The sequence below is a fragment of the Colossoma macropomum genome, unplaced genomic scaffold (genome assembly GCF_904425465.1).
Source record: "Colossoma macropomum unplaced genomic scaffold, Colossoma_macropomum, whole genome shotgun sequence".
Lineage (NCBI taxonomy): Eukaryota > Metazoa > Chordata > Actinopteri > Characiformes > Serrasalmidae > Colossoma > Colossoma macropomum.
The window spans coordinates 38,960,130-38,983,181 of record NW_023494785.1 but is presented as its reverse complement, the minus strand read 5'-3'; the positions used below and the strand labels follow the sequence as shown (position 1 = coordinate 38,983,181).

General features: G+C 38.5%; 1 protein-coding gene across 2 annotated transcripts; it reads right to left on the bottom strand.

Annotated features, from left to right (window-relative positions):
• Window positions 1–3,757: 3,757 nt before the first annotated feature.
• LOC118824010 (transmembrane immune signaling adaptor TYROBP) lies at window positions 3,758–12,406 on the bottom strand. Of its 2 annotated transcripts, XM_036593900.1 has the most exons (5): window positions 12,241–12,406; window positions 8,918–8,938; window positions 6,670–6,828; window positions 6,423–6,490; window positions 3,758–4,712 (listed from the first exon to the last, which is right to left on the bottom strand). In XM_036593900.1, exons 1-5 carry the CDS (start codon window positions 12,278–12,280, stop codon window positions 4,653–4,655), a joined length of 348 nt encoding a protein of 115 aa, XP_036449793.1. In that variant the 5' UTR covers window positions 12,281–12,406; the 3' UTR covers window positions 3,758–4,652. The 2 variants fall into 2 exon arrangements, with proteins under 2 accessions (XP_036449793.1, XP_036449801.1); XM_036593908.1 differs by lacking the exon at window positions 8,918–8,938.
• Window positions 12,407–23,052: the final 10,646 nt, after the last annotated feature.

Genomic DNA, 23,052 nt, shown 5'->3' with positions numbered 1-23,052 from the left:
CGAACCCACTGGCAAACCCAGTTTTTTTACACAAAAACCAAAGGCACAAGAGACATCATTTCTGAGAAAAAAAAGAACATGTTTTCAATCCATTCATGCCCACACTGTTTCCTGTGGTTTTATGCATGTTGATGAGCTACTACTGACACATAGAAACAGATTCAGCATTTATTTTTACTAAATTCCTACCACTGTATTCTTTAATGGCCATCACCTCTATAGTGTTAAAAACAAACTGTTGCGAGGACTCAAATTAACAAGGCAACATGATGCATTTAGAGTGTCTTAAGAGCTGCTCCTGTAGTAACCTGATACTAAGGTTAAGCTTAATTTGTTTAAAGAAGCTTAGATTTGTTTGTTTAACCAATGCTATGCCGGCAATTAAATGGCACATTTTATTAAAAGGGGAAATTTAGGCATTTGGCAGACACCATAATCATGTCTCAGACGCAACTAACGTATATGTAATGTAGTGTTAGGAGTCTTGCCCAAGGAATCCATGTTCCTTGCTGAACAATCTTTTCTGATTGATGTATCACAGCAACTGGCTAAAGTGGCCGATGTGGCATTATTGTATATCGCTGTTGTTGGAAGAAAACCTCGTATCTCCAAAATGGTAACTTTACAGGAGAAGGAAAAAACATACTTTACTTTTATGTAAGTCAATGGAACCAGAACTTTTTCCAAGCCATTTCCAAGCCAACTTTTTCCAGGGTCATTTCTTTTGGTCCATTCTTCATGAAATTTACATACAATGTAAAGGGCAACAGGTATTTTCAAATTATGTCAAAAACTGAAAAACTGGAGATAAAAAATTGAGATACAAGGTTTTCTTCCGACAGCAGCGATACATGTCTATGGTTTTCATGTATGGTTTCATTTAAAGTGCAGAACTTTGCAAAGTTGCCAAATGTTGGGAACTACATCACACCAACCGCAATCTAAAGCCAAGAAAGGTTATTTTACCACTGTCATTTCCAATCAACACAAACCAGGTTTCAACAAGTATTTAATAAATAATTTGACAATTGAAAAATTGTTTTTAGAAACTGCTTGTATATGTTTTTCATCAGACCTCCTGCCAATGCAAATTATTTATTAAGTGGTGAATGGTGAAACATAGTGTGATCAATAGAAATGAGAATGCTAACATTACCCTTTTGGAATTTAAGTTGCAGTTTGTGTAGCAAAGTGGGGAACGTCTCTGCTCTTCACCCAGCAGACTGAGGTTTGATTCCTTGTCCACACAAACACATAATGGTGTACCACTAATCATCCCAGGAAAAGACTCCTACTGCTACATTAGCTTTCTTCTGTAACATGATTAGCCTGGAATTTGTGTAATCCATTTAATTAATATAGGTTTTTAATGGTATCTTGACTCTGCCCAGAGAATAAAATGGTAGGATGTTGGCTGAGATCAAGACAAGTTTGAGTACAGATACTGTGAAGTCCAAGACAAGTGAGGGTACAGATACTATAGAGCCAAGACAAGTCTGAGTACAAAAATTAGCGAGGCCAAAATAGGGCAGAGTACATATGCTCTAGAGTCCAAGTACAAATACTGTTAAAACCAAACCAAGTTAGAGTACAAATACCTTAATAAGTCCAGCACAAATAAAAACGTCTTGAGTCTGGACACATGTCCACCCAAACTCAAGTACTACAGTACTATCAGAAACACAGGCCTGGGTGTAGGTTTAGTAGTTGTACCTTTTCTTGCCGTTCACCATTAAAAAGAAGTGTTTTCATTGTGGCTCCTGGCCTGTAAAACTGAAATAAGCCTTCTGGTGAAGTCATTAACTTTAGTAGGAAAATAGGCCCCAAAACAGTCTTTTAAACACACTAATTGCATCACACACTGACCAAGTTATTGCTAAGGAAGTTCTAAAATAGTTCTCTCCCCGATCTGTCATGCTTCGTTCACTCATGCTTCGTTACAGGACAAAGAGAAGACTACTTTTTCACCAAATGCTTTTATTCAGTGTAGTCTGTACAGTCATTTGAGCTGCTACATATGCTTATGTGACAAAGTATAGAGGAAAAAAAACAAGAAATAAAGAAGTAAAAGGAAAAAGTAAAACCAAATTTCAGTTTCACCATTCAGGAGGTGTATCTACAGACTAGTTTCTCAACCCACTCCTCAGAGAGTTCCCAGAGAGTTCTGTTCTGTTCAGGGCCAACAGCTTCAGATGCTCTGCCCACAGAGGTACACTAACCACCTGGTTTATACTGCATGCTAAGTGTAGTAAACTTGGGAGTTTCAGAGTTTACACCAAATACGTTGCACTGAAATGGCTGACAAAGTCATCAATATAAGTGTTCAACTCAGGCAAGTTCTGTGTTACCCAAACTTATGAGTTGACTTAACACCAGCGAGTATGTTTTCAAATATCACATGAACAAAGTTGACCTAGCTAGCAAACAACATACCAAGTTAATGGTAATAGCAACCGCCTGGGATACCATAGTAATGGCGGAGCAACACTTTAGCAACCACCAGGGATAACAACAATAGCCAAGCGATGCCTTAGCAACCACCTGGGATTCCACAGCAATGGCTTTGTCAAACCAGCTTTAAGTTCATTCATGTACTTTCCCCTTCTAGTTCAAATAGCTTTTTCCTGTCAAAGTAGGCAGCCCTACTATTTATGGTTAATTACAAAATATCAATAATATTGGAAGCCTGTAAAATGCTGTTCTGGCCAGCCCTAATAAATATATCAATAAAATTTTAATTTTTACCATTATTTTTGTACATCAAAACATACCTTACAAGGCAGATTCTATCAGTAAGCATTCATCAATAATTATAACTGATAATGTTTAGCAATGTATCCATGTGGTTAGGTAGCAGAAACAACAGGCTAACTAGAAAACTAAAGGACACTTCTAACTAGCTAAAGGACATTTCTCACACCCTCATAGGCATTACATTCCGGCTTACAATAAACTAGCAACGCCTTGGCAACCACATGGGATACCACAAAGGATAGCATAGCAATGGCGGAGCAACACTTTAGCAACCACCTGGAATACCATAGCAATGGGGCCTAGCAACCACCGAGGATAACAAAGCAACAGCCATGAACATCTTAGCAACCACCTGGAATACCATAGCAATGGGGCCTAGCAACCACCGAGGATAACAAAGCTACAGCCATGAACATCTTAGCAACCACCTGGGATACCATAGTAATGGCGGAGCAACACTTTAGCAACCACCAGGGATAACATCAACAGCTAAACAACACCTAAGCAACCACCTGGGATTATGCAGCAATGGCTTTGTCAAGCCAACTTCAGTTCATTCGTATATTTTCCCCTTCTAGTTCAAATAGTAGGCAGTTCTCGGACACATTGAGCAACAAAACCTGGCAAAAGCCATCAGTCTGTCTTGTAAGAGTAGTTAAACAAGGGCTGTGCATGTGTGTTGGGAGCTGGACTAGAATGAATCAGTGGACTTTCTGGAGGGAATGAGGACTAGGATGAGAATCGCTGGTCTGCAAGTTACAAAAATAGCTTTAAACTGTTCTGTAGATTTAGATGTGTAGATTTAGTATTTCCATCTCTGCCTGTGATAATACACAGGAAAAAATGACAACAATGAGTCAACTATGACACATTGACACATGTCTGGCATTTTTCCAAAGCAGGCACATACAAACCACAATAAAGGACACGAGTGTAGATGTCAAGACAAAAATTTACAGAGAAAATAAATGCTTGTAGCTTTTCCGCATAATGCGCCGTACAAGTCAAACGCTTATCCGTTCTAATACAGGAATATACATATACTTATTTATTACACACAGGTTTGTTATGATTATCTATGCCTTTAACTTGTCTACAATCACTTAATATTACATTACATGATACACAATGTTGCTCTGATACTCATGTTTGGTATTATACAGTGTAACACACATATATAATTTCTATAAATATTTGAAAGAATTTACAGAGAACCTGGCGAATGGTTAAATTAATCAAAACAAAAGACGCAGTAAAACAGAAATTTTACATTGTATGTGAGAGAAAACCACACATCCAAAAACACTGGGACAGCAAATGAAATGCAAATCAAAACAGAAAGTGATTTGTAAATCTGCAGTGCACAAAATCATCAAAAGATTCAGAGAATCTGTAAAGAAAAAGGCCAAAAACCACAACTGAATGCCTGCGACCTTCAATCCCCCAAACAGCACTGCATTAAAAACCAACATGCTTCTGTGATAGATATCAGCACATGGGCTCAGGAATACTGACAAACTATTATTAATAAACACTGTTTGTCGCTGCGACCACAAATGCAAGTTAAGACTGTACTGTGCTCAAGGGAAGTCACATGTCAACAATGCTGAGAAACACCGCTGACTTCTCTGGGCTGGAACCCGTTTGAAATGGGCTGATGTGCAGTGGAAATGTGTATTGTGGTCTGAGGACTCAACCTTAAAGATTGTTCATGGAAAATGATGTTGTGTTTGCAAGTAATTAATTACCTTTTTGAGTAACTACCCCAAAATTGGTCAAGATACATAAATAAGAACAATCAATTCAACTGACATAAGATGACCAAACTCCATTTCAGCTGAACGACTTGCATTCTACAGTCAGGGAGTCATTGTCTTGGGACCAAACCTGCAGTTCCCTTATTTTTTTTGATACTGGCGGAGATCATTGTAAATATCTGACTGCACCCCATACAGTTCCTGTTGTGACATAAACACACAAAGAATACAGTTATTGGTTAAAACAGCTACTCATAGACATTTTACAATATTTTCAGAAAAGAAGTTCACCAGTTCAAACAGTTAGTTGAGAAAGGGTAAAGGATCAGTATAAGACAGGGGTCGGGCAACTCGTGGCTCTGGAGCCACATGCGGCTCTTTTACTGTCCTTTTGCAGCTTCACAGCAGAAGATTTTTAGGTAAAAATAAAACATTCCTTTTTTGCAGTAAAATAAAAAGCTCTGCTGATCATTCAACACAATTTTAACACTAAATGGTCTTTACGCTGCTTTAACCCTGAAAGCACCCTTTAACCCTGAAGGTCGGTGCACTGACTGCTGGTCACTATAGCAACACAGACATAAGTCTCACCTAGCTAGTAGATAACGGAAAGGCAAAAAAAAAAAGATTTAAGACGAACAATGATAATTTGGAGACGAATGGACTTATTTGCGTTTATAATCACTCCAGCTGTCAGCTTCTCACTTATCATCTTCTTGTTAGAATTGTCCACCTTAAATGGTGCAGCAGTTACATTCTGGCGCCTCAGGGACCTTTTAAGGTGGAACGGGAAATTCGAAGAAGCTGGTGAACGAAAAGCTGACTTCAGCCGCGTAAAAAGTCAAACATTAAGAGATATTTTCAAGAAGCTATTCCACTTTTAGGTTTCCTGCTGGAGATGCGAAAAAAGCAGCTATAGCTGAGCTAAAGCTTAAAGCAGAGCAGAGTAAGTCTGCATTTTGGTTTATATTATATTTTTTAACCTATACTAGTACATTAGCACACACTGAGACATACTTACAGCCAAGATGGTAAAGTGGATATGAAATGTTGTGTCTCCCAAGGTGGTTTGATTTTTATCGAAAGGAAAAAAATGACTCTTCTTAACATTTGGGTAGCCGAGCTCTGGTGTAGGACCACTGCTAACTGAATAAATTGTTTACGCTTTGTGTACACACTATGGCCACTTTATTATACATCCAGCAGTGTCAACTATGGGTGGACACTGGGTCATTGGTCCTCCTAAAAAAAACAAAATGGGGGCGGGGCAGTGCCCTCTCAGTGCTAGCACAAGGCTGAAATGAAAGCTAGTAGTGCATCTGGATTGAGCAGTCTGAAAACAGCTGCTACAGTGAAACTGCATGTAACAGTTAGAAAACAGTAGGTATTTTAAGCACACAGGGTTGCTAGAAACCAGAATAACTGCGCTGTTGTCCACAGGCACCGGTTTGTGGCAGATTTGGGGATTTTTAGCCAAATTGGGCTAGTTTGAGTCATATGCATTTTTTGGGCTACTTCCTAATTGTACTGCAGTTGCCGAAAAAAGGTTTGTCACTTTGATTGCAGTAGAAAAGACCTAAGGACACACAGACACGTACAGTAAGAGAAGGGGCATTGCTGATGGCCAGCTTAAGGGCACTTCCTCACCATTCTAAACTTGAAGGAGGCCATTTGTGCAGTAACAGATCAGCCACCATCAGTAATTCTGATTCTGATTTTATGCCTAAAAAGTGCACCTATATGGTCGGTGTTTCTGATAAAATGGCCAGTGAGAGTAGATACAAGGTTGGTGTATCTAATTAACTAAAAACCTGCATGAAAATGATTATGCATAGTTCAGATTACCGACTGTCGTATCACTGTAATGTTACTTCAACACTTATTAGTTGATCTACTTTACTGAGCATTTACCTGATAAGGCGACTCTGTAATTTCAACCTCCTTTGGCCTGCTTGATGACTGGCGAAGTTTTGCTTTGCCTTAAGACATAAAAAATGTTAGTGATTTTGACTTTCAAGTTAATCCAAGTTTACTTCTTAAGTACTATTTGGACAGCATTAGTTTTCCATAGAGAGGTGGGGTAATGTCATTATTAGTGGTATGATTTTTTTATACGAGATTTTGTTCTGACAGCAATGATGTGTAAATAAATACATACCTGGCTCACAGGAGTTAGTACGTGTGTGTAATCTGCTCTTCCTCCTTTGCCGTGTCGCAAAACAGTAGACTGAGATAGCAATAAGAAGGGTGACAATCAGGTCGCATGTAATGATGCCAATAACGATCCCCATGTTGATCTGGTAGCATGAGCCACAGTCTGAAAGTGGGACATCACATGTTTGTAAGCATAAGATAATGTAGTTATTAGACATATATGCCATTACCCCAAAATGTAGTTAATAAGACAATTCATATTTGGTGCTTCTTTGATTTTGCACTAGAGATACAAGGCCAGTGTAGCTAATCTGTAATGAAAGTGTTCACTCTACCAATTACTATCAAGTAAACTCAATGCCTCATCACGCTTTTGCCCAAAACTGTGTCCACATGACCATTCATTTTTACATGACAATGTTGCATCCTGCCATATACCAATCAGGCTGTGCCTTCAAGACTGATATATGTAAATGACCTCTGTTTTGCATGGCTGCGCTGTATTGTACAAAATCCAAAGAAAGTGTACATCCCTCAGTCAATCAACAACCCAGTCAATTACTATACCAATGTTTTGACCACTATGGTCTTCATCAGGCAAAGCATTCATGTGAAATGAAAGGGCCAGGCAGTGGTATCACTACTGCATCTATATTATTTATTCAACAATTATTTAAAAGACATAATTCAAGAAATGATACAACTACAAAAGTATAATTACCTAGAGATGATAATAAATTCACAGCAATAAAGCTGGTTACCAAACTAAGCCATTTAAATACAAACTGAATTCCAAAAAAAGTTGGGGTAGTATGTCAAATGCTAATAATAACACAAGTAGTGATTAGTAAATTCCGTTTGAACTGTGTTAAAAATGGCACACACAAAATATTAGATTTTTTTATCCCATGAACTTCATTGTTTTTTGGTAAATTTATACTCATTCCAAAGGTGAAGCCTGAAACACATAAAAAAAGTTGAGACAGGAGCATGTTTACACTGTGTTACATCACTTTTCATTTTAACAACACTTAATAATCACTTGGGGACTGAAGATGCTAATTGAATCTGCTTTGAAAGCAGAATCTTTTTTGTCACAGGGGGCCTGTGGGGTGGGGTCATTATAATAATTTGAACTTCATTGCACTTCAAACAATGCAAGACAGGTCTGGAGGACAGATCTAGAAGGCAGCTCTCAGCAATAATGGTGCATCTTCAAAGATGTGCAAACTACTCATTAATACACCCCCTATACCATGACAGACCATGGCTTTTGAACTTTACATTGGTAACAGTGTAGATGGCACTTTACGTCTTTGGCCCAGAGAACACAATGTCCGTTTTTCCATAAACAATCTGAAAGATTCACTTGTCCACAATACATGCTTCCACTGTGCATCAGTTCATTTCAGATGAGCTCAAGCCCAGCGAAGTCGGCGGTGTTTCTGGACATTTGGCCTCATTCAGCAATACCTTTCTAAGTTTGCTCTTAAATGTGTTTCTGAGAAAAGTCCTAAGAAAAAGTTTACGTCAGATTCAGGACGTTTTCTTAAACCACAGAACTGTTCACAAGAACAAATCCCAAATAAGAAAACATTGGTGAATGTCAGAACCTTTGAGAAAACTGCATAAGTGGGTTTTAAGAATGAATTTTTTCATAAGAACAGTTGGTGAATGAGGCCCATTGTTAACATATGACTTGTGCTGGAGCATTTCATAACGTTCCTAGTCTTAAATTGCTTATGTCCCAACTTTTTCGGAATGTGTTGCAGGCAGCAATTTCAGAATGAGCATATATTAACATAATACAATGAAGGTGATCAGGTAAAACATTACATTATCTTGTCTTTGCAGCTTTTTGTTTAAATACAGGTCAAAGTGTCAAATCACTGGTTACTCGTTTTCTAGGCATTCAACACACTGTTACTGGGCTTGTTATTGGGACTATAACAAACTCTTTGATTCCTAAAATTCAGGTAAGTTTGGTGTTTCATGATGGGGCCATAATGTTATCTATTTGAGATTACTTAACAACAGGGCACAGTTTGAGGCAAATGTGTGATGATTCAGGCTTCCATTAGTTCTTAGCTACATTAGCCTCTTAGCACCAGTGGAAAAAGTAAAGAAGCAAACTTCAGACATCAAACATGGCTTGGCTTATTAACAACACACTGGGTAAGATATTGTATAAACTGGATTTTTTTGACAAATTATTCCTTTAAATTTCGCATTTTACAAATTTAGAAAACTACCTTGAGTCGCTGCAGCAGAACCTGATGAAATAAGAAAAGATTAGGAATGAGGATGTCATTAACATACACTCAGAGACCTTATTGACTAAATATGCTGTAAGTTTATATGCTAAAATTCAAGCCTTCAAGTGGCTTGTGCTACATTAAGGGAATGTCCCAAATTTTGTTAAAATGATGAGGACCTACTGCTAAAATGATGCAGTCAAGCTTGTCTGTTCAATAGAAAGTTCTCAAAACTACTTTGCTTAACCTCATAAGCTCCTTTGGATGTCTACATTCTAAGACATAACCTCATGGAAAACAATGCAAACAATAATAACTCAGTTTGAAGTTAACATACAAGCACATTAAAGCAAACTAGAAACATACTAAAGCAAAATAAGTGGTTAACACACAAGCACAATTTTAACCTGTCTAACCTTTTTACCTGTCACCCCACTGTTCACAGATATAAGTACAGTATTGACTTACATATGGATATGGCAACATATGGGCTTCACATATATGACATTTTATCCTATACACTGATCAGGCATAACATTTTGACCACCTCCTTGTTTCTACGCTCATTGTCCATTTTATCAGCTCCACTTACTATATAGGTGCACTTTATAGTTCTACAATTACAGACTGTAGTCCATCTGTTTCTCTGCATACTTTCTTAGCCCCCTTTTACCCTGTTCTTCAGTGGTCAGGACCCCCATGGACCCTCACAGAGCAGGTACTATTTGGGTGGTGGATCATTCTCAGCACTGCAGTAACACTGATGTGGTGGTGGTGTGTTAGTGTGTGTTGTGCTGGTATGAGTGGATCAGACACAGCAGTGTCACTGCTGGACTGAGAATAGGGCAGCATCCTGTGACCACTGATGAAGGTCTAGAGCATGACCAACACAAATTATGCTCACACACATGAGCTGCTGTCTCTGACTTTACATCTACAAGGTGGACCAACAAGGTAATAGAGTGGACAGTAAGGGGACACAGTGTTTAAAAACTCCAGCAGCACTGCTGTGTCTGATCCACTCATACCAACACACACACACACACAACACATTCATTAACAATAAACAATAACAATTTATTTAGAAATCTGTTAGTAACCAGTATATTTGCTATGCTGGTCAAATATTTTTGTGAAGGCCTTGATAGTTTTGTGAAAAGTTATTTGTGTACTTGCGGTGAGAGGTGGGTACGGAATCAGCTGGTTTCTTGCTGTGTTCTTTTTCCTGTGTCACTTCATTGCACATAATTTATAGATTGGAATGTTATGATTTGTTCAGTCATGTGGTTTTAATGTAAATCGCTGCATTGGAAATATATATATATATATATATATATATATATATATATATATATATATCGCTGTTGTCATAAGAAAACCTCATATCTCCATTTTTGATGTTTTTCAGGTTTTGACATAATTTGAAAATACCTGTTACCCTTTACATTGTGTATACATTCCATGATGAATGGACAAAAAAAATATCCTAAAACTCTGGTTCCATTGACTTACATTAAAAGTAAAGTACTTTGAAGTCTGTATTTCACACTTACCCAGTTAATACCTAGAACCTATTTGTTTCAGTATAATTTGGTTTGATTGTACTTTGTGCATCATGCTTACTTGGTTAATATATAGAGCATAAGGAATGCCAAAGCTTTTACTCTGAGTGTACATGACTTACAAACTCCTAACAGATTGAAAACAGAAAACAGACAGTACTTCACACTTAATGTCTTTCATAACAACTAAACCTACATAAATTAATAAAGGTGTATACCAATAAATGCAGCAGTTGTCATAAAGGCTGCTATTGTCACCTTCAGTGTCACTAAGTAGTTGTTAATGTGAGTGCAACAGACCTTAACAGTTAAAACTTAATTTTAACTTAAGTTAAAATATAGCTGCATTAGCTAACTATGTTACACTAGTTACCTTGGCTCAAATTTTCTTCCACATCAGCAAAGTGCTTCTGTAAAGCTGTAAATATGTTTCATAGTTTTGATCCTCATCTGCCTCTTTCAACAACAGCCTCTGTGGCACAATGAAAGCAGGAACCACGCCTGAGGCTAATGCGTCTGATGAGCTCACTTTCAAGTTCTACATCTTGGAGTATTTTTATTGCCCTCTAAAGCCAGACATACACTGTGTGATCTTAGAAGTTTCGTTCTTTGGTGACTCACACTGTAAGTTTGAATAGTGTACAGACGTGATTTCACTGGCAGGTATGTTCATTAGCGTGGCAGTGTACACTTGGCTTACATTACACTGAATGAGTTAAGTATATTGTATTTTTGTTGCCCCTAGGTAAATGGAGCAGTTTGTCGTTTTTTGCTGGAGGTTCTTGTACTCAAAGCGCTGTTTCATGAAGTCATTTCTTTCTTTACTCTCTTTCTCTCATTTTTCATCAAAAACTACCTCGATGGAGGAGTTTCAGCCCATTTTGTATCATCTTTAGATTAGAAATGGTCAGAATTAAAATGTCCAGCATAGTATTTTAGAATTGGGGTCACTATTACAACCAGGATAGAAACTCTGAAATGCTACTAATGCTACTAAAAAGCCAGCTGTCATAGCATGCTATGTCAGTTCACCCCAAAAAGTGTAATGACACAACCTAAAGTCAGCAAAAACCTGTCAATTTACATAGAAACAGCCTTTACGACAACTGCTGTTTATTGGAATAAGCCTTCATAATAAATGTTTCTATAGGTTTATGTCAGTTTCTTCATATCATACTTAAGCACAGTAAGGGGTTCACTCAAAATCATACTTATGCACACTATGGGGTTAACTCAAAAATCACACTAAAACACAAAGGAAACCATACTAAAGCACACTACACGGTTAACTCAAAATCATACTAAAATGCACTAAGAGGATAAAATCATACTTAAGCACACTATGGGGTTAAAATCATGTTAAAGCATGCTTAAGCACAATGTGGGGTTCATACTAAAACATACTCAAGCACCATACAGGGTTGACTCAAAATCATACTAAAACACAGAGGAGGTTAACTTCAAATCATACTTAAGCATAGTAAGGGGTTCACTCAAAAATCATACTTAAGCACACTTAAGCACAATACGAGGTTAACCAAAATCATACTGAAGCACACTTAAGCACAGTATAGGGTTAACCCAAAATCATTCTAAAACACACAGGAGGTTAACTTAACATCATACTTAAGTGCAGTAAGGGGTTCACTCGAAAGCATTCCAAGGCATAAAACTGAAAATCCAACCTATTAATCACAGATGCCAAACAGTTAGAGCAGAATAAATGAAGAGTCGAAGGCCGCTGTGACACTAACTTACCAAATAGACCAAGAGCCATCAAGCACAAAGTCCAGCTCATGGTGAGCGCAGGATGGCCGGGAAAGCAGAAGGTTCCCTACGACCGTGTGATTATTTTGTTTACACCTGGACTACGAGAGCAGATCACGTTTCAACCTAAAGACGGACAGTGTGATGAGCGATTGCATGCGCGTTGAGGATGTGAACATTGTCGTCTGCTGGTCAGTGGAGGAACTAGGAGGAGCTTTGAGCTTCTCTCCAGTCTGTGTGATGTGGTTGTGAATCTTTTTTTTTCACACATTCACAAAGACAAACTCACACTTCACAAATGGTCACACTTTGATATCCTGTTTCATATTTGAGTGCAGTGTTACAGTATGTTAAGTAAATAAACTTACAAAGTTGTTAGTTTGCATTAGGTCTGGCCATTGACAGTGAAAATTGGCCATTATGTCCATGCGGAGGTGTTGTTTATTGTACTTAGATGAGTAGATAAGGTGATTTCCATCGCAGGACCAAACCAGTCCAGACTGCGCTGCTATTGCTTTCAGCCTGTGGTTAGTCAGATGCAGCTATGTGGTTCTGCGCTTTATGTCCGGCAGATACAAGCAGTACGGTGTGGCTTTATCAGAAAAGGAAAGCATAGCCTAACTGAAACTGATCTTCAAATGAGTCACCATGACATATCAGATCAAGACATTTACAAATAACAATGCGATAAAGTTTTTCATTTTTCAGCGCCGGGAAAAAATACTTAACAGAAAATGACAGACTATCAATAACTACATATTGTGTCTACTGTTTTCCTTTATTACAGCTTCCATTCTTTTCAGAAGACTTGCTTTCAGTTTTTTGGAGAAATCCAAAATCTCTGAAGTTCAGTTTTAGAAGTTGGTTGCATTTTCTGCTTCACACAATCCAAGAAACCCCAAACGCATTCAGTGATGTTGAGGTCTCGGCTCTGTGATGGACTTTTTCCGTTCTTTTTTTTCTTTTTCCTGTAAATTAAATAAATTAATGGTGGTCTCTACTGTATATCTCCAAAACTGCACCTTGCTTCCATGCTCATGGAGTTATATTTATGACCTAGGTGGATGTAAAGTGTATAAAACTAACATAAATATTTCATGCTTCTTGCTATTTTCATCCAACCATCCATTTGTCACACTGTTTGCTCATCCCCCTCTCCACCTTTTGCCGAGATCAGGCAGGGAAAAGTGGGTTGCAAATAAATGTATGAAATTAATCTATTAGGATGCTACTTACTCCTCAACTTCTTAGATTTCAACTAATTAGTAAGCAAAAAGAAGAAATTTTCAAAATTCTAGAAATTTTAGCCCAGAATGATATACAGAGTCGGAGGTGATTCTTTAATTATACTGTAAAACATTGAGAACGTAGTTATAATAAAATTAAGATTCAGAATGCCTCATATTTGAAAAGAGGTGATCAAATCTCAGGCAGATACCTGGTCAAGAAATAAATAAAAAATGATTATGGTATTTTATTTATTACTTAATAACTTCTCTGTGATTCCAAAAAAGAATTAATATTAAATAAAACATCTTGAAATACCTCCTGTTGTCAATCCTATAGTATTTCAGTCTACATCTACTTAACCTATCAAATAATATAACAAAACTGGTATATTTTATGTATATCACTGCTGTTTTTGTTGTTTTTTTTAGTTGGTTGTTTAATTAATACACAAACCCAGTTCCAAATAGTTGCGACTATAAAAACAGCCTGCAATGATTTGCAAGTTCTTTTTGGCCTGGATTTAACTGAAAACAGTACAAAGACAAGATTCTTAATGTTTCAACTAATTGACTTTATTGTTTTTTATATTCTTATACTCACTCTAAATTTGATGCATCTAACATGTTCCAAAAAAGTAGTTACAGGACATGTTTACCACTGTGTTACATTACTTTTCCTTGTAACAATGTTCAGTAATTGTTTGGGAACTGTAGACATCAATTGTTCTAAAAGTTGTTTTCTCCATTCTTGCGTGACATAAAACGTAAGCTGCTCAACAGGTCAGGGTCTCTGTTGGTGTACATTTTATAACATGCCACAGGCCAGTCTAGCACCTGCACTCTGTTACTATGAATAGCCATGCTATTGTAACACATGCAGAATGTGCCTGGGCATTGTCTTGCTGAAACAAGCAGGTACGCTCTTTAAGATGTCGTCTAGATGGCTGCACATATATCGCTCCAAAATGTGTTTTTACCCCTCAGCGTTAATTGTGCTTTCAAAGATGTGCAAGTTACCCACTAACACACCCACATGCTGTGACAGATACTGGCTTCTGAAATTTGCATGGGTAACAGTTGGGGTGGTCCTTTTCCTTCTTGACCCTGAGAGCGTGACCTCTATTATTTCCAAAAACAGTTTGAAAGGTGGACTCATCAGACCACAAAACTTTTTCACTTTGTGACAGTCCATCTCAGACGAGCTTTTAGCCCAGAGAAGTTGGTAGCGTTTCTGGATGTTATTGATATATGGCTTCTCAACTTGCATAAGAGAGTCTTAACTTGCATTTGTAGATGCAGCAATGAACTTTGCTTACTGACAAGGGTTTTCCGAAGCATTCCTATGTGCTTATATTCATTACAGAAGCATGTTCAAAGTTCACTGGCATTCATTATGGATTTTTGGCCATTTTTGAGTTCTCCAGATTCTTGAAATCTTTTAATAATGGTATTGGCTGTGAGGTGAAATCTCAAAATTCTTCGCAATTGTGCACTGAGAAAGTTGGGAAAGGGTACAGTTTGTTATTCATACTGTTGTTCATTACTCTTGCAGCGGCGAACCTCTCTCAAGGTGGCGAACCTCACCTATCCTTGCTCATAAACAACTGAGCCTTTTTTACCCAATCACGATAGTATAATTCCGATAGCAGATATAATCTGTTACCTATTCATATATTTACCTGTGGAAAGTTCCAAAACAGGAGTTTTTAATCATTCCACAAATTTCCCAGTCTTAAGTATGTCCCAATTCAGGGGCTGCATCCTTTGAAGGCTGCGTAGACCTGCGAAGGCTGAACCGAAATGAAATGGTCTGCTCTACGGCGGATTGCCTGCTAGCATCATAGCACCGCTGTTCCTGCCCTTACGTTTGCATCACGAAACGACACTCTTGTCAAGTTCAAGTTCTTTAAAGATGGAGCCAGAAACTTTCATTTTAGTTTTTTTTTTTTGTTAGTCGACTCAGTTTAAACCCAATACTTACATTTAAAGTGTCTTGTCAGCTGCTGTTCACTCCTCTGCTGACGCCACCATGTTCTCGAATCATCGCATGGCACACAATGAACCTCGGGATTCTTCACTGTTGGATCCTTCGTTGCCATGGAAAAGAAGGATACATTTCTCACATTTCCTAGCCGCACCTCTGTGACACAGTCGGCCTTCAAATGCAGCCTCCGAAGGATGCAGCCCCTAAAATGGGACACAGCTTTACAGCGCTCCTGTTCTAACATTTTTGGAAGGTGTTGCATCACATTTGGAAATAGCGTATATTTACAAAAAAAAATCTATAAAGTTGATAAGATAAAATATTAAAAAAAAAATTTGTACTATTTTCTATTAAACGTGTAAAAGACAAAGAGTTTACAAATCACTGCTTTCTTTTCTGATTTTTATTTTACTTACTGTCCCAACTTTTCTGGTCTTGGGTTTGTAATTTGAAAACACCAGCTACCATTTACATTGTGTGAACATTTTAAAATGAATGGACCAAAAGAAGTGGTTGAAAATTGGAAAAGCAACAAAATCCTGCAATATATAACACCTGCAGCCATGCTGTATGATGTGTGTTATTGAAGAAAGCTTAGCAGCAGTTTCTTGTTTGTGGAAAAGGGAACAATGGCCATTTTAGCAATGAAACGTGAAATAAAACACTCCTCTGTGAAAGGAGAACTTACCTAAGTCAGAAAAGACAGATAAGCCTGCCCTGAGCAGGCCTGATTGTTTTCATATAAATAGCAGTACAGAAGAGAGCAAAGAGATATTAGTGAAAAGTATCTGTCGTGCACATTCTTGGCAGATTCCGGAATCCCACACACTCATAAACGACCAGAATGCAACAGTGGTTGCTTGTGCTCGAAGTACAGCTGCATTAAATCAAAACCATAGGATATGCATGAGCCAATATTCGATTATAAGGCACGCTAAGACACTGAACACATACAGTATTGTTATCGTGGACACTTTAAAATACCGTCACTGCATTCTGTTCTTTCCCTCAGCTTCCTCTCAATCTGAGGTGAGTATCCTCGAGCTAGCTTCCCCTTACTGAACCATTCCCCTACCTCTTATAGGCTTAGCCCCGCCCCTGCATCACCTGAGCTGAACCATTCTATCTGCAGGGGTGTTGCTGTCCTATAAGGGTGGATTAAAACAAGGGTGAATAAAATCATAATTCCATATCACAAAGCCTTAATATCTCTCATTACCGGTAGAGGTGTTTAATTACAGTGTGCACATTTGTTAACCTGTCTCACTCTTTTCTGTGACCTAGGTTAGGTTGTCAGTAATCTGATCAACACGTTTACATGCACTTGAGTAATCAGATAATTGGGAAACTTCAGGTTTACATGAGTCAGGCAGTAATCGGATTTCAGTAATATCAGGCAGTAATCGGATTTCAGTAATATCAGGCAGTAATCGGATTTCAGTAATATCAGGCAGTAATCAGATAATCCAAAACTCTAACTTCATACCACAGCTTTTTTTTTAAACATCGTGCCACTTTACCTAAAATTATATGAACTTCATCATTTAGATGAAGAATATTTAAATCCTTTATTTCGCGTTTGGTTTCAGCGCCGCTCCAACAGCGTTTTGCTGCCATCTCGCGACATCCACCGTCTGATCTCACGCATGCGCAGACTGAGAAATCCGATAGAAATCGGAGTACAAGTACACATGCACTGAGAAATCTGATTACTGAGCTAAAATCCAGCTCTCTTTATCGGATTTCTAGATCAGAGTATGGTGTTTACGTGACCATTTGAATAATCAGATAACTGCAGAAGTCCGATTATGATCAGATTATTGAGTGCATGTATACGCACTCATTGTGAGTCCATGCTTTATATGATGTTGGTACAACTGTCTTAGTCTGTTTTTGGAGCACCTTCACATCTTATGGTAACAGTGCTATCCAGTCAGCCCAAAAAACTGATGTACTGTTATAAAAACCCATTTCCAAAAAATGTTGGGACTGCATGTGAAATGCCAATAAAACAGAAAGCAGTGATTAGCCAGTTCTGGTTTACCTGCATGGTTTGGTTCATGACCAAAAAGTATTTTTTAAGTTTTTTTGTAAATATAAGATCATTGTAACTTGGATTCTTGTGACACGTTCCAAAAAAGTTGCAACAGTAGCATGTTTACCACCGTGTTGCCTCACCTTTCTTTCAACAACACCTGTTCCAGGTTTTGAAAGTGGAACTTTTTTGCCAGTCGTCTGTTATACAAGTCTTCAGCTGTGCAACCAGCAGAGGTGTAAAATTCAGGTCCAGAAAGTAAAAATCCTTCCCAGGATTTTGTTCCAACTGCCTGGACAGCTCTGCTGGTGGTTTGATCTAACTAGAGAAGCCAGGCTGCTGGAACAAAATCCTGGGAAGGATTTTTACTTTCTGGACCTGAATTTTACACCTCTGGCAACCAGGACTTTTGTTGCTTGCACATACAGGGAATTTGGTGTCGGTTACATGAGCTCACAGTGCACAGTATCTGACAAAGATTAACATGTACTGAATAAAATAAAATAAAACATGCATTCCTACCATCACTCACTCAAACACACACACACAGTCATACCTGTAACCCTTACATTGTGCAAAGTATATGTCTTAAGTTAAAGTGCTGAGTGCAGCAGCAGTTAAAGGGATAAGTGAAGTAACATTTTGAGCTTAATAAGACAAATCAGTTAAGCACCCACACTCTGAGATTAAGTAGCTACAACTTGCATAATGTGGCTTGCATTGTCGTGTTGAAATAAGCATGAACATCCCTGAAAAAGATGACATCTAGAAGGCAGCAGATGTTGCTCCAAAATGTGCTAACAGTGCTTTTACATCTGTGCACTAATACGCCCCCGTACCATGACAGACCTTGACTCTTAACCTTTATGCTGGATGGTCCTTTTCTTCTTTGGCCCAGAAAACACAATGTCCGTCAAAACAATTTCCATCCACAATCTAAAAGGTTGACTCATCAGACCACAAAACACATTTCCACTGTGTATCATTCCATTCTAGATGAGCTCTGGCCCAGAAAAGTCGATGCTTCAGGACATTGTTGACGTAAGTCAGCACAGTGCTACCTTGCAGTTGTGAATGCAGCGACGGGCAATGCTTACTGACAATGATTTGCTAAAGTTTTCCCAAGCTTAAGTGTATAATCTCCGTTACAGAAACATGCTAGTTTTTAATGCTGTGCCATCTGGGGGATTAAAGGTCACAGACATTCAGTTGTGGTTTTCAGCCTTTTCCTTTACGCACAGAGGTTTCTCCAGATTCTCTGAATCTTTTGATGATATCGCACAATGTAGAGAGTGAAATACCTGAATCTTTTCAATCCCTGGTTGAGGAATGTTATTTTTAAATGGTTAGATTTTTTGCTGATGCATTTTTGGTGAACCTCAATTCAGACTCGCTCCTAAAGGACTGCGCCTTTCCTGGATGCTTCTTTTATTGACAAGCATGATTAGATCAATTGTTTAAGATGTTTTAGAACATTTCACAATATCCCAAGTCTTAAATTGCCCCGTCCCAACTTTTCTGGCATCAATTTTTTTTTGAATTAGCAGATCTTGACAAAAAAACACTGAAGTCAATAAGGTAAAACATTCTTATCTTAATGCTGCTTTTGTTTAAATGCAGGTCAAAGTGGATTTATAAAACACTGCTTTCTGATTTTATTTGCGTTTTCGCCTACTGTTCTAATTTTTTGGACTTGGGTTTAAACAAAGAGCCAGAAGAGTTTTTTCAAAGACACAAACTCCTAAAATGTGGAACCACCAACACATTATTTCTAATAAAATGCTATTCAGATCACTGAGTGTACATGTATTATTTTATATTAATTTTTTTTCTTAATGATATTCAATTTTTATATCGCCCCACACCTGAGTATATGCAAGATAGAATTAATTCACCCTGGGAAAATGACCAAATAAGCTGTTCCATGTGACACTTAAAGTGATGGCTATTTCAACAGATCACAAAACCACATCAGCTGCAGTGCTGTGTAAAAGTAACAGACTGACCTTCATTATTTAATTTCTAGTCAAAACTGTCATTAAGTACAAAGTATTAACTTTTCAGGAGATGTTTCTGAAGATATTACATGTAAGATTAACCACTTGCTAAAGGACAAAGAAAGTCAAATGAAAATAAGTGAACAGGACTTTCCAGCTCAAAAAATGTAGAGAACTGGAGAAAATGGGACAACTGTGCACGATCTGGTAGACCACCAAAACTGCCACCATCAGATAAACAGCAATTAAAGCTTTGATCTTTAAAAGAGAGGAGAACATCAAGCTCCACTCTTGATTCAGATCTGAAAAAAGGAAATAGAAAAAAAAGAACAAAAAGAAAATTTGCTAAATCAAACAAAAAAGCTGCTGGTGTTCTCAGAACAATGGACTGACCACCCCAGAGTCCAGACCTCAACGTCACTGAATGTGTCTAAGATTACTGGAAGGTGAGAAGCAGAAAATGCAACCAACTTCTATGACTGAACCTTGGAGGTTTTGAAAAATATCCCTGCAGATTTCTCAAAGCAAGCGTCCGTAAAAGAATGGAAGCTGTTATAAAGGTGATGAGTGATATTACATGATATTATATTTAGTCGTTGAGGCTTCTGTGTAATTTTCTTTTAAGAATGTTTTCTGCTTTTTCTTTCCTAATACTGAAAAATAAATAACTTTAATTCAATAAAAAATTAACAAATTGACGTGTATCCTGCCTTCCGTCCTATGACTGCTGGGATAGGCTCCAGCTCCCCCCGCGACCCAGAAGGATAAGTGGTTTGGAAAATGTGTGTGAAATTTGGAATATACTTTTTTCCCATGTGGGGAGGTCAGCTACTGATGTTGGATCTGGATCTGGATTGGTTCTGGATCACAAACGCACTCCAACTCATCTCGAAGGTATTCAAGGTTGCCCAGTGCTGGTGAGCTTTATACCCCTCCAGTCGACATTGAGCTCATGTGTTGCTACTCATTCTATTGGTCAGTGCTTTTCTAGGGAGATTTTAATTAAAAGACGTGTCTGGATACTTTTAGACATATCATGTATATCTATATCTAACTAGCTTAAAACAGAAAGCAGATGTGTCAAGCTCATATTAGACTTACTACACTCTTTTTTTGTATGCATTCAGCTGATGGTCATGTTGTTGCACTCAACACTTTACAGTGCACATCAGATGCCTTACTCATACTCTGAGACATCTCTAAGGTGCCTTTTGCTAAGAATATCTAACGTCCGCTGACTGACTCACAACCTCACATGCCTCAATGCTTGCCTTAAGCCCTAAAATCCCCCTACAAGACTGCATCATAGTTCACATTACTGAAAATATCCACAGTCTAATTTGGTCATTCATCTAAGCCAGGACTTGCCCAATCCTGTTCCTGGAGATCTACCAACCTGGAGGGTTGGCTCTAGTGTTCAGATGCTCCTGAAGACCTTCATCACCAGAATCAGGTGTGTTTGATCAGGGTTGGAGCTAAATTCTGCCGGGTAGTGGATTTCCAGGTCCAGGATTAGGCACCCCTGATCAAGGTCTATGGACTATGAAGATTAAGACTGAGCAAGAGGAGGTCTAGATTAAAGGCTGCACAGGCTCATTAATGTGTTTGGCCTTAACCTCTTTCTACAGGCCATCTAGAGGCTATTCCACCAGCAGAAAGCAAATCGATTCAAATCGATAAATCGATATTATATTTTTAATATAATAAAATAAAACATTTTTCCCCATAACTCTGTTGTCAGATTAACTAGGACAGTGTTGTCGCTCTTTGTGAAATGTGACTGGAGTGTGTTGAGCTGCTAGCTTCTAATAAAGATGGATTGCATTCAAGAATGGCAAGCTTCTATAATGTTAGCTGGCTTGCTTGCATTGCTTGGGGAGCATTTATAGCAAGGAAGACTGCAGGGAAAGTCAGATAAAGACATGGTGAACCAGCTAAATTACACTTGTCTTAGTCTTTATAATCCTCATTTTTCAGCTCTAAAAACCGGTTAAAATGTGTAAATGTAGCTAAAGCCTTTGCTAGTGAGAATCAGTAGGCAGTCAGCTAAAAACCCAGGAAAATCTGTGCAGTGGACTATTTCACATATGACATCGATCATTTTTTACTCCTGTAAGTAATTACAGTATTATTCAGCCTCAAAATATGAGCTATGATCAGACCTGATCTGATTAGCTTAGCCGTGATGCTCAATGGCTTAATTATCATAGAAAGGTTTCTATGATGACTTTCTACAGCATTGCTAAAGCATTGCTTCTACAGTTAGATCAGAAAAAAATGAACTATTAATGATAGTTCACACAAAATTCATAGAACGGGACTGGGAATGAGCGCACATACTTTCTAAGCCGCTTATCCTTCCGGGTCACGAGGGTAGCTGGAGCCTATTCCAGCGGCCATTAGGCAGAAGGCAGGAAACACCCTGGACAGGTCGCCAGCCCGTCGCAGGACGGACATACACATTCACACACTCACACCTAGGGGCATGTCCAGTTGTCCTGACTGCATATCTTTGGACTGTGTGAGGAAACCCACACAGACACAGGGAGAACATGCAAACTCCACACAGAAAGGACCCTGGTCGCCCGGCCGGGGAATCGAACCCAGGCCCTTCTTGATGTGAGGCACCCACTGCATTTTCATCAAGAGCATCCTGATTCAAAGGTACACAGCACTGTGAAAAAGTCAAAGAACAGCCTTCATTTATTTACTTTCCAGTCAAATTGCTCATAAGTATAACACTCATAAGATTTCCCAGGAAATTATTTTGAGGAGATTAGATATATGATAACCATTCCGCTTGTATAAGGAATTGGGAAAGGTGGGAAACCACGTTGACCAAAAAGGATGGGTTCCCCTTTTGAGTTTCGGTTCCTCTCTTAGGGAGTTTTTTCCTTGCCACTGTCGCCCTTGGCTTGCTCATGGGGGCTCAGACCTTTTTTTTTTGTAAAGCTGCTTTGCGATAATGCCTGCTGTAAAAAGCGCTATATGAATACACCATGACTTGCCTTAAAGGACAAAGAAAATAAAGATATGGAGAAACTGGTAGACACCAACACTGTCACCATCAGTTAAGCACTACTTAAAGCTTTCATCTCTGAGAGAGAGGAGAAAATCAAGCAGCTTCAGATCTGAAAACATCCACAGGTGTTTCTGTCCATCCTTCCACTGTGAGAAGACGACTCAGCGCTATGGATCTGAAAGGATGTGTAGCTGCCAGGAAGCCATTACTGAGAAATAGACAAAGACAATCTGCAATCCAAACAAAGAAGCTAGGTGTTTTCAGAATGGTGGACTGGCCAGCCTGGAGTCCAGAACTCAGCATCACTGAATGTGTTTGGGATTGCTTGGATAGTGAGAAGCAGAAAATGCAACCAACTTCTAAGACCGAACTTTGGAGGTGTGGGAAAAATATGCTGGCAGATTTCTTTGAAAACTTAAAGTGAGTCCCCCGAAAAGAAGGCCAAAGATGGACACACTGAATACTGAAAACGTTGACAGATTTGATATCATACTCAGTATTGGAGGCTTCTGGGTAATATTCTGTTTAATATATGT

Coding starts and splice junctions, on each gene's coding strand:
- LOC118824010 (XM_036593900.1), bottom strand. CDS start 12,280: ATGAGCTGGACTTTGTGCTTGATGGCTCTTGGTCTATTTG. Junction 6,829..8,917: donor TTCTGCTGCAGCGACTCAAG/GTAGTTTTCTAA, acceptor TCCCACTTTCAG/ACTGTGGCTCATGCTACCAG. Junction 6,491..6,669: donor TACTAACTCCTGTGAGCCAG/GTATGTATTTAT, acceptor TTATGTCTTAAG/GCAAAGCAAAACTTCGCCAG.